The following is a 16324-nucleotide window of genomic DNA, read 5'->3' as shown; positions in this document are numbered from 1 at the left end:
TTAAAGCAGAAGCAACTGTCGTCAGACCCACTTTCCAAGCAAACCGTTAACACGATTGTCTCCAGTTTGGTGAGTCAGACCCTCCTTAAGGGTTGTTCCGTACTAATTACCAGTCGCCCAACCAGACTTACCGCAGTGGAAACTTCTGTTTTTAGTCGAATATCTGAAATCATGGGATTTTTCCCCAAAGAAAGAGAAAAGTATTTTCAGCATTTTTTTAGCGATTATACAATGGCACAAAAGGCTTTCCATTATGTGAGGGAGAACGGGATGCTGTACACATTCTGCTACATCCCATCCTACTGCTGGATCATCTGCACTGTGTTATCCATGTGCTTCAGAGGCCAAAAGAATAAATTCACATCAACTGTGGAATTCCTTCCCAAAACTGTCACCCAACTGTTTGCCAGCTTTTTAAGTAACATTCTTGCCAATCACTGTCAGGGCGGGTCTATTGATAAGAATTTCTTGATATCCATTGGTTGGATGGCAGAAAGTGGGGTAAATAGTCACATTCTTTCATTTACAAAAGATGATTTGGAAACATTTAGTGTGGATACTTCCTCACATCTGGTGACAAGCTTTTTAATGGAGAGTGGGCAGTCTCCCAATGTGTCCTATTCCTTCTTGCACCTCACCATACAGGAGTTTATGGCCGCCTTGGTTCACTACCTTGACTACTCTCCTGAAAGGCTGCAGAAGGCTCTTGATGATGCAAAATCACATGTAGACGGACGTGGGGAAATATTTCTTCGATTCATATCTGGACTGTCTGACAGTTCTACCAGATCCCTGTTGAAGCCATATGTAGGCGATTTATCAGTTCAAGCCTCCAAGCATGTTATTAGCTTTCTCCAGAAATCCATTCCCACTCCGCAGACACAGAATATTGACTATAGGAAAGTTCTCAATGTATTTGCCTGCCTTGCTGAGTCCCGGAACAAAGCACTTGTTTCTTCATCCATTGGATCAAACACACATTTTGAGTTTTCGGAATTCTTCCTGGCGCCTCTGGACTGCACAGTGTTGGCTTTTATCCTAGAATCCTGTAAGGGAACAGAAGTGCTAGACCTTGGTTCCTGTTTTATTCAGACTGAAGGACTGGAGCGAATATCACCATCTCTACATACTGTGACTGAAGTCAGGTAGGATCTAAGGTGGAATTTTTATCTTGTGTTATACAGATTTTCTCATATAGTGACTAATTTGGGCAAAGAGAATTTGGGCTAAAATGGATGCTAATAGCTAAATTATGACATACCGTATATACTCGAGTATAAGCCGAGTTTTTCAGCCACCATAATATGCTGAAAAACTCTACCTCGGCTTATACTCGGGTCAAGCACAAAACCGGTCGCCGGCGTCTAAGAATAGTCGACGGCGCCTAAGAATAGTCTCCAAGAATATTCACCGGTGTCCAAGAATGGTCGCCGGCATCCAAAAACAAGACGCCGGCACCTCCAATGGGAGCAGAAACCCTCAATTTTTTGATTGAAACTTACCAGAAGCTGCTGCATTTCTCACCCTAGGCTTATACTCGAGTCAATAAGCTTTCCCAGTTTTTGGAGGTAAAATTAGGTACCTCGGCTTATACTCGGGACGGCTTATACTCGAGTATATACGGTACATAATTATGACATACAGTGGCTGCTGTATCTTCATAATAATATTTTGCAAGGTAATATCTAATGGAAAGCAAACGCACTATTACACACCAATACACCTCTGGCACACACATATCAGTGCTAATTAGGAATGGCATGGTCATTTATAGAAAGCATGATCATTGACTCATTTCGAATAAAGCATATACAGTATATGTAGAGTACTATATTTTATTTTCATTCTGACAAATAGAAATGCTGGTTTCTCTCAACAGACTCACAAACAACAATTTGAGGGATGAGGATGTGTCCCGCATTTATTCCATATTAACTCATCCACAGTGCCGAATCCAAAAGTTCAGGTAAGTCTTTTGCACCTTAGAATGAGTCTCCTATTTTCCCGTTATTTAGCATTTTATGTTTTTTTTCCAATCGGTTGCCTAGTGAACTATTGAGGAAAAAGGTGGTTCAAAAAGGTAGGCAAGGAGAAAATAAATACTAAAAAATAAATCACATAAAACAGGCACATACCTCCATGTTTTTCCCTAACAATGATACTCCCTATTCCCAAGAAGCACACAAAAGTGGACCTTGTATACTACTCCGGTTGTGACATGGGCATCCACTGACTATATCATTTGTGAAAAAATGAGAAAATTTTGATTTCAACCAGAAATGATAAATACATCTTGTTAGAGGAAAATATAGTGTAGGGATGTTACAATGTTATAGGGAACCAAGGATTGCTAAGGGCTATTATAACAACCTAAATATCTCCCAATAAGGAAGACGAAATGCTCGGTACTAACAAAACTAGCAAATGATTAAATGAATCAGTGGCTGACAAAGCCTACTACTAATTAAGATCATAGCTACAATTCAAAAAACAGTTGATACAAATCCATCACATAGAATCGATTACAATTCATTGATCGTCTAAATAGAAGAGATAAAAGTGGTGTATAAAAAGATGGTATAAAAAAATAGAAAGTGGGAAATGGTGTTAGTTCAGTAGCACACTGTAGGCCAATATGATGCTATAGTAAAAGTTGCAGTATTAATTCAGCAACATAAATCAATATGATATTGAAGCAGAAGAGCTACGCAAAACAACAGTGCTTCAATAGGTTATAAAAGGCCACAAGTAGAGTCAATGATGAAAAACTGCAAAAAAAAATACAAGCCAGTTAAGCAGGGAGATAAAAAGAGAATCTGGCATTTTACTAATAAATGAGACAGGGTTACAAAACCTTCTCTGTAGTAGTGTAGATGACTTAAAGTAACTCAAATACTGATACGCCACTTAAATATTTAAGCAAGTTTAATGTTAACAAGTCACCAGGGCCAGATTGAATACACCCTCCAGTGCTTAGGGAGCTTAGCCTCATTTAAGCCAGGCCATTTTTTTCTGATTTTATTATTATTATTAACATGTATTTTAGAGAGCCAACATATTGTGCAGAGCTGTATAATAAATGTGTTTATACATAGAAATTGCGTACATAGAACATACAGAGTTACATACAGAGTTACATACATATCCACCAGTACAGGTACAAAAGGTGAGGAAGGTCCTGGGCAAAAGAGCTTATAATCTAAAGGGGAAGGGTATGAGATACAATGTGCGGGCACTATCAGAAATAAGCAGGAGAGAGATGTAGCATATGGTATTGGATTAGGTAGCTGAACACAATAAGTGTGTTTTAAGAGATCTTTCGAAAGCAGGAAGGTTGGAAGTCGGACAGACTGTGGGAGAGAATTCCAGAGGAGGGGTGCGGCCCTTGCAAAGTCTTGAATGTGAGCGTGTTTGGAGGTAATGAGGGAAGAGTTGAGGAGCAGGCCAGTAGAGGAGAGTAGTAAGTGGTTGGGTGAGTATATAGAGATGAGTTCAGAGATGAAGTGTGGGGCAGAATTATGAAGTGCTTTGAATGTCAGGGAAATTTGTCTGAAATTATTCTGAAAGGTAGCAAATGCCAGTGCAGGGATTGACAGAATGGCGAGGCAGAGGAGGAGCGGTTACTGATGTTTATGAGCCTCGCAACAGTGTTCATTATGGACTGGAGAGTTGATAGTCTGGCAGGGAATTAATAGAGAGTTACAGTAGTCTAGACGTGATATGATGAGAGAGTGAATAAGAATTTTGGCAGCATCTTGGGTGATAAATGATCGCATTTTGGATATGTTCCTTAGGTGGAAGTGACATGATTTAATAAGTGACTGGATATGAGGAGTGAAGGACAGGGCAGAATCTAGGATAACCCCAAGGCACCGGGCCTGGGGAGACAATAGTGGAATTGTTAACTACGATAGATACTTCTGGGATGTTATGGGTATTAGTTGGAGGGAAGAGAACCATTTCCATTTTAGAGAGGTTTAACTTAAGATAGCGTTGCGAGATAGTGGAAAGGCAAGAGGAGACCCAAGTTAAGAACTCTGAATTAAGATCAGGAGAGAAGAGATAGATCTGATTATCGTCAGCATAGAGGTAGTAGTGAAAACCACATGACTTGATTAGTTTGCCGAGGGAAGAAGTAAAGAGAGAAAATAAGGGACCCAGGACAGAGCCTTGAAGAACCCAACAGAGGAAGGGGAGAAGATGCTACTCCATTGTAGGAGACACTGAAGGAACAATTAGTGAGGTAAGAAGAGAACCAGGACAGGGCCGTGTCATGATTGCCAAGTGAATGAAGGGACTGGAGGAGGAGAGGGTGATCCACAGTGTCAAATGCGGCCGAGAGATCAAGCAGTATTAGTAGTGAGAAATGGTTGTTAGCTTTAGCTGTTAGAAGGTCGTTAGTTAGTCAGCTAAGGGCAGTTTCAGTGGAGAGTTGTTGCCTAAAACCAGATTGCAGGGGGTCCAGCAGGTTATTGTCAGAGAGAAATTGTGTTAAAGGTCCCCATAGATGCAAACGTTTTTCATAGTGAACGACCGATTTCAATGCAATCCGACCAATCAAAGCAAGCAGAGAGATAGGTCAGAGGTTATAGAGATTGGAGGGATCAAGAGAGGGTTTTTTCCGGAATGGGGGTGACAGGAACATGTTTTAGTTGAGAAGGAAAGATTCCACTTGAGAGTGAAAGATTAAATAGATGAGTTAAAGCTTTGATTAGACAGGGAATAGCATTGAGGAGAAGTTTGGAAGGAATGGGATGAAGTGGGCAGGTAGTAAGGTGATAAGAAGCCAAACGTTTTGAGACTTCCTCATCAGTCACAGGCTAGAATGAGCACAGAAGAGGCTGGGGAGTGTGGAGGGAGGCTGGTGAATGTCTAGGGGGTTTCATTTTGTTTTTGAATGCTCAGCAGTATCTTGAGCAGGGGCGGAACTACCAGGGGGGCGGGGGGCCGAGCTGTGCGTCCTGCGCCAGGGCCCGCCCCCCTCTAGTTCCATATCTGATCTTGAGCAGAGACAGACAGACAAAAGTGTGAGTAGAAATGATATGTTCTGCTATTGGAAAGGAAAAAGTGACATCTGTAAAATGAGTTTTAGATGAAAAATATTTATGTCAATTTATGAAATGTTTTATTAATACATTTTGAATCTGATCATGTCTCATTCTGGCTCTTACCCTGCAGTCTAAGAAACAATGGCCTGACAGAGGAAAGCTGCCTCCCTCTGGCTTTGGCAATCAATGAAAACAAGTCCCTGAGGGACCTGGATCTGTCCAAGAACAAACTGGCCGGGGCTGATTTCTATCAGTTGCTGGCGGTTCTTTCTGATCCAACCTGCAAGATTGAGCGTTTGGCGTGAGTATAATACAAGAGAATAATCTTATACATGACTGTCTGGATATGATATCGCAAGAGGCAAAACAGCGCCATTTTTTTATTGCGTTGTAACGTTATTGTTTACAAAAAACACATTTCTAGTTGTTTTTTTTTTTTTATTGAGGACAGATCCATGGCTTATGGAAGGTGTTTATCACGAATGAGATATTTTGTAGGCAAGATCGTAATCGTAGTAGGTTGAAAAAAAAGGCGTCCATCAAGATCATCGTACATTCCTAGGCGTGGAAGTTTTAGGTGTCGATATTTCATTTAACTGGTTATAAACTTAATTTCTATCTGTCATACCCAACCCGTCCTAAAAACCCATTCACAGATACACAGCCCTAGCGTTGGTGCCATACAAATCTCAAGGATGGTGATGTGGGATTTGACTACATAGAAAGTGTCGGTGACCTGCGTCTGACATAGAGCGTCTGTCATATAAATCTCTGTCTCTCACAGACTCCAGGAGGCCAAGCTGACCCCAGAATACTGTGACTCACTGCTCTCCCTGAATAACAACACCAACCTCGTGTTCCTCAACATCAGCAGCAATTTCTTTGGCAACGCTGGTTACCCCCATATACAGAGACTTATACTCACCCACCCCAGTCTGAAGGAGATCAAGTAAGTACAGTGGGTCCAATGTTAAGAAAATGTTACAGGATAATGAACAAGTCTAGCAAACTCACTGTAGAGACAAAGGGGAATATTCACTAAGCGCCGAACGCTAGCGTTTGGCATTTTCGTTACTGCGCAAATTCACTAACGAAAGCTGGCGTAGTTTCGCTAGTGTTACTTCGCACCCTTACGCCAGGCGAATTTTCGCTAGCGACGTAACTACGCAAATTCACTAACTTGCGCAGTGTACTGAACGCTACCTTTTACGCCAGACTTCCTTCGCCACCTCAGACCAGGCGAAGCGCAATAGAGTAGATAGGGATTGCTTCAAAAAAAGTCAAAATTTTTTCTAAGTCCCAAAAAACGCTGGCGTGTTTTCTACATGATGGGTGATAGGCTGAAAAAGATCGAAAAATTTTTTGGGGCTCCCCTCCTTCCCCCTACATTTCCTGACTCATGGCAACTTACCTAGACAGTGGGCACATGTGTAGGGCAAAATAAAATTTTTATTTGATGATTTGAAGGTTTTCTTGGCATTTGTAGTGCTGATACGTATTCCTCCATTGAAATTTGAATTTGGCGCCGTATGCAAATTAGCCTTCGCTAGCGTAACTTCGCTTTACATAGCGAATCAACGCTAGCGCAACTTCGCAACCTTACGCTTCCCCTGAGCACAACTTCGGATTTTAGTGAATTTGCGGAGCGCTGGCGAAACTACACCTGGCGAAGTGCGGCGAAGTTGCGCATGGCGAAACTACGAATGTTAGTGAATTTGCCCCATAGGATTCTCTTTATCATCACATAAAATAATACATTCTTATTCTGATCTTTCTCATTATTTAATGGGTAGGGTGGATGGGCAAGTAATCACATACATTAACAATGTAGTAGTAGATGAACGAAACATAAGCTTTGTACATAAGCAGTTGTACTTTGCTCCTAGAAGAACAGAAAAATACTGTACAGTAAGGTCCATAGAGGGCATATTATCTCCATATTGTGACACCCAAACTCACTCCCCTAGGAAACGATAAATAAGTCATTTGTGTTGGTTCGTGAAGATGTCACAGGAGTAGCTATGATGCCCAGTTTACACGGCGAGGCTTCCACAAATGCCAGTGCCATAAAATCTAGACCCAAATGCTTTAAGGCAACTTTAAAGGATAAGTAAACCTTTAAAATAAGTAAATGTAATATTGATGAGGGGACTATTCTAAACACTTTTGTCATTTACATTCATTATTTACTTTGTTTTTATTCCAAGATATTAAAGGGATTCTGTCATGGGGAAAAAAAAAATCATTTTCATTTTCAAAATGAATCAGTTAATAGTGCTGCTCCAGCAGAATTCTGCACTGAAATCCATTTCTCAAAAGAGCAAACAGATTTTTTTCTATTCAATTTTGAAATCTGACATGGGGCTAGACATTTTGTCAATTTCCCAGTTGCCCCAGTCATGTGACTTGTGCTCTGATAAACTTCAATCACTCTTTACTGCTGTACTGCAAGTTGGAGTGATATCACCCCCCCTTCCTCCCCCCCAGCAGCCTAACAACAGAACAATGGGAAGGTGATCAGATAGCAGCTCCCTAACACAAGATAACAGCTGCCTGGTAGATCTAAGAACAACACTCAATAGTAAAATCCAGGTCCCACTGAGACACATTCAGTTACATTGAGAAGGAAAAACAGCAGCCTGCCAGAAAGCATTTCTCTCCTAAAGTGCAGGCACAAGTCACATGACCAGGGGCAGCTGGGAAACTGACAATATGTCTAGCCCCATGTCAGATTTCAAAATTGAATATAAAAAAATCTGTTTGCTCTTTTGAGAAATGGATTTCAGTGCAGAATTCTGCTGGAGCAGCACTATTAACTGATTCATTTTGAAAAAAAAAAATTTCCCCATGACAGTATCCCTTTAAGGGTACTGTTAATATGAATGAATTGTGTTACAACATCGCCACCTGCTGGTCAGTTTCCCACCAGTCTGACCAGCAATTAGTCAAGGAAGTTGTCAGGAGAAAGAAAGAGGCTGATGTTCTTCTGTTTAGGAATAAAATTAGAAACCTTTCTCACATCTTTCCTAAACAGAAGAACATCAGAGCAGTCTCTCCCTTTCTCCTGACAAATTCTAGGCAATAAGGTCTAGTGGCTGAAGAGAGAGACAGCAAATCCAGTTTTTGTCACAATATTAATACCCAGCCCTCAAAATATTAATAAAGGCCCTTTCATGAGTTCCCTAATTGCTTTGCATATGCACAATACGCTCTGTACCCCTTCATTAATGGGGTAGAATAGAGACACTTCCCCCACACCCACTGTCCGAATGAGCTACAAGCATCAATGTGAGGTCTCTGGGACTGGCAAAAAGTGCACAACCTTTTTTTTTTTATATATAAATATCTGAGACTCACCCTTGTGTAGCTGCTAGAATGGTCCCTCGGCTTCCTATATACAAAATACAGCCCTAAAATCAGTCTGCACGTAGGAGCTATAGAGGCATTTTGGAAAATACTAACCGAGAATAAGGGAATGGTTGAAATAACATTTTGTTCAAGTTACTGGGTGTTTTTGGGTGAAAACCTCAATGTAAATGTTGAATTGTCCCTGTAAAGTGATTATTTATCCATTACTGCATATACAGAATATACAGAATATATAGTGAATAAAGTACCCCCTCTTGTAAAATATAAGGATATTATAAGTTACCGAGGAGTTTCATGACCATATAAAAGTACGAGGCCGAAGGGGAGTCATGTGACAGAAATGACATCAGAACTCACCGTTTATAAGGATAAGATATTTATGGCTTTTGTGTATTATATACTATAATACTACTATAATGAGTGCGAGGCAAATGTTGCTGTATTTTGAGCTCTTCTGTTGTTCCAGGTTGGGGATGAATGATTTCTCAGAAGAAACAGAGAAGAACCTGCTGCAGCTGCAGAAGCGCAGGCCGGAAGTGGTCGTTACATTATGATGGGAAAGAGCAAGAAGCAACAGTGATGTAACTAGAAATTATGGGGCATCAGCAAAATTAATGCAGCCCCCCTCCCCCAAATTATAGGAACAGTACACAATTTTATAAACATATACTGAAGCTGCTTATTGGTCAGTTATTCCACTGGGCCCCTATATCTCCTGGTCCCCCCCCCAGCAGTCATTGGTTGCACTTTCTTTGTGAGCGGGGGGTGGGGTACTTGGATGGTTTTTTGGACAGACGTAATATCAAAGGCTATTGTGATACTAAACTCTATAGTTAGTATAGATATGGGTATATAGAATTTAATTAAAAGTAGGGAGGGGTGTGTGTATGGATGCTGGGTTTTCATTTGGAGGGGTTGAACTTGATGGACTTTGTCTTTTTTCAACCCAATTTAACTATGTAACTATGTAACTTACCGTATATACTCGAGTATAAGCCGTCCCGAGTATAAGCCGAGGTACCTAATTTTACGTCCAAAAACTGGGAAAGCTTATTGACTCGAGTATAAGCCGAGGGTGAGAAATGCAGCAGCTTCTGGTAAGTTTCAATCAAAAAATTTAGGGTTTTTGCTCCCATTGGAGGTGCCGGCGTCTCATTTTTGGATGCCGGCGACCATTCTTGGACGCCGGCGAATATTCTTGGAGACTATTCTTGGACGCCGGCGACTATTCTTGGATGTATCGCTGGCAACTTTCTGCTAGCGATACTTCAAAGCGTTTCAAAGCGAAATTACGCTAGTGATCGATTCCGCCTAGCGAAATTGCGTTAGTCCTCTTACGCGTAGGTCAATTTGAATAGGGTGGGTACAAATAGGTCATATATACGTCTTTATTAGAGATGTTGGTGCAAATGCTTGAAGTGGCCACTTATTATTACACATGTCCAAGGAAGCAAAATAAAGACAAAAGATCCTCTAATGTCCTACACATGAGCCCACCCTAAAACAAATGTTCCATGGCCCTCAAATGTCTGGGGGAAAATGTTAACACAAAAAAGTTTAATAGTTAGGACCTTTGCAGGCAATCCCGCTTAAAAAAGGACAAGTCGCCAGCGTTTTTACAACTTTAATGCATTTCCAGCAGACATAAAATTGAGGAGAATGAAGCTTCATTTTATCAGTTCACCTGGTCTGAGGCAGTGAAGTCAACTCTGGCGAAAGATTTAGTTACTATTAGTAAATTGGCAATGTCCCTGCGGATGTGATTTCTAGAGACATGTCGCTAGTGTTTGCCCCCTTGTGTCAGCTCCGGTTCTTGTGCTTCTTCACTGCCGCTGAAGCCGACACAAAGCTTCTGGACACAGAGAAGAGGATCCAGCTAGCAGTCAGGGGCTGTGGTTTTCAGCTGGCTGATTCCGGCCCCATCTGGCCCTAGCCTACCTCTAGTCACCATTGGATACATTCACTTACTCTTTATTCTGGGAGAAGCAGAGATTCTTTTAAAGAACAGCTAATGAAGGTGCCCCTGCAAGAGGATCCTTATACGAGGCTGAATGGAAGTTGGATGCAATATACGGCTACAATGTGCAGTTGAAACAAAGAAAAGAAGAAGAAATCACCAGCAATAAGTCTAACGGACTTTGTAGCCGCCATATGCAATACTTGGTCTTGATGTTGGTGATAAAAACCTCCAAAAGTCAAGTTTTTTTTGAACAGGTCTCTAAGATGCACCAACTACATCTTGTTACACCCTGGCCATATCCAGATATTGGAAACTGCCTATTTGGTGTATTAATCTCAGTATCTACCTCTGTCCCACCCAACTGCCTATAAGGCTGGAGATCTTTAACTGGACCACAGCCAGATTTCACCCCAACTCTTGACTAATGTGAATTTTAATCTTTAATCCAGAATAGATGGCAAAGTATGACCATTTATAGTCAATTTTGGACTGGGCCTCCTAGAGTTAGCCATATTTATACTCCATATTATTCCCTATAATTTTGTAAACAGTATAAGGGAATTTCAATGGTTCACTTCCCTCTAGGTATTGCCGTTGGCACAGGGGTAGTAAAGCAGTTCTTGTTTCCTAGTGAATAACAGGGGGAAGAACATGTGCTCACTCTCAATTTGACCGCAGCACCCATGGAGGCAATCTTAAACTCACCTTAGTCGAGCATACAGAGACCCCATGAATGAGACTTAACAGGTGACTAGCTACTTTCATACTACCCCCCTGGGTTGTGAGATAGTCAGGGTTAGTGAGTAATAACAGTTGTGTGCTCCACCAAGGAGAAATAATGTGGGCTTAGTATTCCCCGGGGTAAACCAGCCTTGTAGAGACCAGAGCTGGAAAAGGACCCAGGCTATTCCTTATCCCTCAGAGGCTTCAGCTGGAGGCAATTCAGAATCATTGTGGTGTCACACCCCTAGGGGAGGCGATAAGTCTATTTTATCCTCTCTCCAACCCGACTGCTTGTGCCGTGTCCGTACATTCTGTCTGTCTGCCCCATTGCCTTGCTCGATCTATTGCCTCATCTCAATGGTGCCTTTTATATTTAATAAACCTTTAGTTTATGGTTAAACATCACTGGCGACATTTTTTTCTACAGTTTCTGCTGTCACCTATGATTAAAAGTACAGTTCAGCTACATATAGTGTATATATATATATATAAATGTACAAGGAAGTCCGAGGAAGAGGCAGTGTCTGCAAAATCTGTTTTAGTGGAAATGGAACAACCAGCACTGACATAAGAAATCAACTTAGGTACAAGTGCGGACTGAGAAACTTCGCCAGTGTTCGGCTGCTGTAGTGGTTACAAATTTACGCCTGGTGAAGTGCGGCAGAGCTTTCAGTGGTCGAAAAGTCACCCCTAAGAGTCTTAAAAGACCAGTAACATAAAAAAAAAAGAAATTGTTTCTTTTTAACGAAAAAAAAAACCCAGTGAGTTTTAACTTTTAATTTGCAAAGCTTTTAATAAGAAATGACTTACCGATTCTCTGCATGCGCTCCTCTTCAGAAACGGCGACCGGACGATGATCCATTGTGCGGTACTCGATTTCTCCTCCCTGCCTTCTATAGGAGATAGCCAGGGAGGAGAAATCGAGCGCCGCGCAATGGATCGTCGCCCTGTCGCCGTTTCTGAAGAGGAGCGCATGCAGAGAATCAGAAAGTCATTTCTTAAAGGATAAGTAAATCTTTAAAATAAGTGAATGTAAAATTGATGAGGGGACTATTCTAAGCACTTTTGTATATTACATTCATTAATTATTTTCTTTTAATTCCAAGATATTAAGGGATACATGTACTGTTAATATGAATGAATTTTGTTACAACAGCGCCACCTGCTGGTCAGTTTCCCACCAGTCTGACCAGCAAGTAGTCAAGGAAGTTGTCAGGAGAAAGAAAGAGGCTGATGTTCTTCTGCTTAGGAATAAAATTAGAAACCTTTCTCACATCTTTCCTAAGCAGAAGAACATCAGCCTCTTTCTTTCTCCTGACAACTTCCTTGACTACTTGCTGGTCAGACTGGTGGGAAACTGACCAGCAGGTGGCGCTGTTGTAACAAAATTCATTCATATTAACAGCACATTAAAGGGATACTGTTATGGGAAAAAAATTTTATTTCAAAATGAATCAGTTAATAGAGCTGCTCCAGCAGAATTCTGCACCGAAATCCGTTTCTCAAAAGAGCAAACTGATTTTTTTATATTAAATTTTGAAATCTGACATGGGGCTAGACATATTGTCAGTTTCCCAGCTGCCCCCAGTCATGTGACTTGTGCTCTGATAAACTTCAGTCACTCTTTACTGCTGTACTGCAAGTTGGAGTGATATCACCCCCCTCCCTTTTCCCCCCCAGCAGCCTAACAACAGAACAATGGGAAGGTAACCAGATAGCAGCTCCCTAACACAAGATAACAGCTGCCTGGTAGATCTAAGAACAACACTCAATAGTAAAATCCAGGTCCCACTGAGACACATTCAGTTACATTGAGAAGGAAAAACAGCAGCCTGCCAGAAAGCATTTCTCTCCTAAAGTGCAGGCACAAGTCACATGACCAGGGGCAGCTGGGAAATTGACAATATGTCTAGCCCCATGTCAGATTTCAAAATTGAATATAAAAAAATCTGTTTGCTCTTTTGAGAAATGGATTTCAGTGCAGAATTCTGCTGGAGCAGCACTATTAACTGATGTGTTTTGAAAAAAACATGTTTTCCGATGACAGGATCCCTTTAAAGTACAAATGGAAAAAAAGTCCTTGTCCCCTACTTGGTCACTCACCTCACACACCCTTTTAGGAGTTTACTCACTGGCAACTTTGCACCTTTCACAATTAACACACTCGCTGATATAGAGCTGAACATACGGAGATCATCAGCTTTATTAAAAATGACTTTAAGTACAAACCATGGTTGGTGCACAAGCCTTTTTTATGTTTTATGCCCTATAGACCTGGCACTTCCTTAAAGGAGAAATAAAGCCTAACTAAAGAAGTAACTAGAAATGTTGTACATGATGTTTGTGCTTCTGTACCAGCCCAAGGCAACCACAGTCCTTTAGCAGTAAAGATCTGTGTCTCCAAAGATGCCCCAGTAGCTCCCCATCTTCTTTTCTGCTGATTCACTGATTCACATGCTCTGTGCTGCTGTCACTTACTGAGCTTAGGGAGCCACTCACAATATACAGTACACATAGAATAGAAATTGAAATTGTATATGAATTAGGGCCTCGTGTGGCCCCTGTACCCCCAGATTCTGCTTCCTCTATAGTAACGCCCCTGTTAGTAGGGTAACCAGCAGCAAAATCCAGACAAAGTGCCAGTGAGACAATGTCAGAGGGGTGGGTTGGTGATGTCAGAGAGGAGAGCTGTAGCGGGATTGGTGACCTAATAAGCAGGTGATGTTATGATGTCACGTCCCACACGACAAAATTGCGAAAAAGTGAAACATATTGAAGTCAAAATGATTTTGACGCGCAACAATTTCGACACGATCATCGATTTTTACGTGGGGCGACTCTTTTGTCGAAATGCTTTACAGTCAATGGGCGTCCGAATAATTCTGATGTACGACAGCTTTGATGAGCGGAAATTTTCGCTGCAGTTTCGCCAAAACTTTTGCAGTCAGCGAAATCCGGAAATTCGCCGCAAATCCATGCCTGGCAATTAAATTCGTCCATCACTGCTCCCTATTTAGATGGTCCCTTGAAAAATGGACTTTGTTGTTCAAACCCTACTTCTCAGTGGGCTCCTGATTGGTTTTAATTAGGTCTAAGACAGTCCTGTTCTGATCTGGGGTTAACATTACAGGAAGCCTTTACTGAATCTGGTATCAGAACCACAAGGCTCTGGTTATCCAATATTCTCCATTGGAAGGCTTCACTGCAATAAGGATAAACATGTAACAAAATGTATTTATTCCCAGACTTTGCTTTAAGATTCCAACCAAAAATGCCACTGAAATAATGGAATTTCTGTTCAATTTTAAAGGGGTTGGTTTTTTTTTGTAGCTTTTGAGTTATTTGGCTTTTTATTCAGCAGCTCTCCAGTTTGCTATTTCAGCCATCTGGTTGCTAGGGTCCAAATTCCCCTAGCAACAATGCATCAATATGAATAAGATTCTGGAATATGAATAGGAGAGGCCTGAATAGAAAGAGGAGGAATAAAAAGTAGCAATAACAATACATTTGTAGCCTTACAGGGCATTTCTTTATAGATGGGGTCAGTGACAATTTGAAAGCTGGAAAGAGTCAGAAGAAGAAGGCAAATAATTCAAAAACTATAAAAAATAAACGATGAAGACCAATCAGAAAGTGTGCTTATAATTTGCCATCCTATAACATACTAAAAGTTAACTTAAAGGAAATTTTTACCCCAAATACTTGAGCAACCGATAGTTTATATAAAATTAAGTGGCATATTAAAAAAATCTTACCAAACTGGAATATATATTTAAGTAAATATTGGCCTTTTACATCTCTTGCCTTGAACCACCATTTAATGATGGTCTGTGTGCTGCCTCAGAGATCACCTGACCAGAAATACTGCAGCTCTAACTGTAACAGGAAGAGATCACCTGACCAGAAATACTGCAGCTCTAACTGTAACAGGAAGAGATCACCTGACCAGAAATACTACAGCTCTAACTGTAACAGGAAGAGATCACCTGACCAGAAATACTACAGCTCTAACTGTAACAGGAAGAGATCACCTGACCAGAAATACTGCAGCTCTAACTGTAACAGGAAGAGATCACCTGACCAGAAATACTACAGCTCTAACTGTAACAGGAAGAGATCACCTGACCAGAAATACTACAGCTCTAACTGTAACAGGAAGAAGCGAGGAAGCAAAAGACACAACTCTGTCTGTTAATTGACTAATGTGACCTAACATGTTTGGTGTGTGCACCGTGAATCGTACGATCCCAGGGGGCGGCCCTTATTTTTTAAAATGGCAATTTTCTATTTATGATTACCCAATGGCACATACTACTAAAAAAGTATATTATTATGATAATGGTTCATTTACATGAAGCAGGGTTTTACATATGAGCTGTTTTACTCAGTATCTTTTTATAGAGACCTACATTGTTTGAGGGTATAGTTTCCCTTTAAAGGTGAACCACCATTTAATAGTTGGATACAAGTGAGTTAAGGAGCACTAAGTCTAATTAGTTTTGACAATATTACACATTAGGGTGATATTTGGGGAAAGATGCCATTCAGTGCCACAGGGACCTTACTCCAAGGTGAAGATAGGGGCAGAGTTCTTCTTCAGCTCCATAAATAAATGGCTCATGTAAAAGAATTTCTTTGGTCAGTTGTTAAAGGGGTGCTTCATCTTTCTGTTAACTTTTAGTATGTTACAGCACGGCCACTTCTAAGCAACATTTCAATTGGTCATTGTATTTCTTTCTAGTTTTTAAATTAATTGCTTTCTTCTTATGAATCTCTTTTTTTCTGGCAGCTTTCAACAAAAGGGGGTCACTGACCCCAAATAAAAACGAATGCTTTCGGCGGCTAAACATTTATTGTTGTTGATACTTTTTATTCATATTACAGTCTCTTATTCAAATCAATGTATGGTTGCTAGGGGAATTTGGACCCAACACCCAGATGGCTGAAATAACAAACTGGAGAGCTGCTGAATAAAAAGCTAAATAACTAAAAAAACATAAATAATAAAAAATGAAAATCGATTACAAATTGTCTCAGAATATCCCTCTCTACATCTACACCTTCAGTCATCTGAAATTACCTGTTTTCAATCATGCAAAATGCTGAAATGTTAGAGAACCCATAATGCCTTGAGTTGAGAATATGGGCAGCTGTGGCCTTACAATATAGAGATGAAACCAGAGACACACCTGAACCTCTTAAAGTGGGAATACATAGGATTTCT

At 40.8% G+C, this 16324-nt stretch overlaps 1 protein-coding gene across 3 annotated transcripts in view; it reads left to right on the top strand.

The window, feature by feature from the left end:
- LOC108700384 (NACHT, LRR and PYD domains-containing protein 12) overlaps positions 1-9095 on the top strand; it is a 26752-nt gene extending 17657 nt beyond the window's left edge. For all 3 annotated transcript variants that reach the window (XM_018233519.2, XM_041574518.1, XM_041574519.1), the window contains 5 exons: positions 1-1145; positions 1880-1966; positions 5179-5349; positions 5833-5997; positions 8884-9095. The exon at positions 1-1145 is cut by the window's left edge and continues 557 nt beyond it. In XM_018233519.2, coding sequence (XP_018089008.1) covers positions 1-1145; positions 1880-1966; positions 5179-5349; positions 5833-5997; positions 8884-8971 — 1656 coding nt within the window. In that variant the 3' untranslated portion in view covers positions 8972-9095. The remainder of the gene's footprint in view (positions 1146-1879; positions 1967-5178; positions 5350-5832; positions 5998-8883) is intronic.
- The last annotated feature ends 7229 nt before the right edge of the window (positions 9096-16324 follow it).

The sequence above is a fragment of the Xenopus laevis genome, chromosome 8S (assembly GCF_017654675.1).
Source record: "Xenopus laevis strain J_2021 chromosome 8S, Xenopus_laevis_v10.1, whole genome shotgun sequence".
Taxonomy (NCBI): Eukaryota; Metazoa; Chordata; class Amphibia; order Anura; family Pipidae; genus Xenopus; species Xenopus laevis.
Note: the sequence above shows the minus strand (reverse complement) of the source record. Positions and strands in the feature narration are given on the sequence as shown.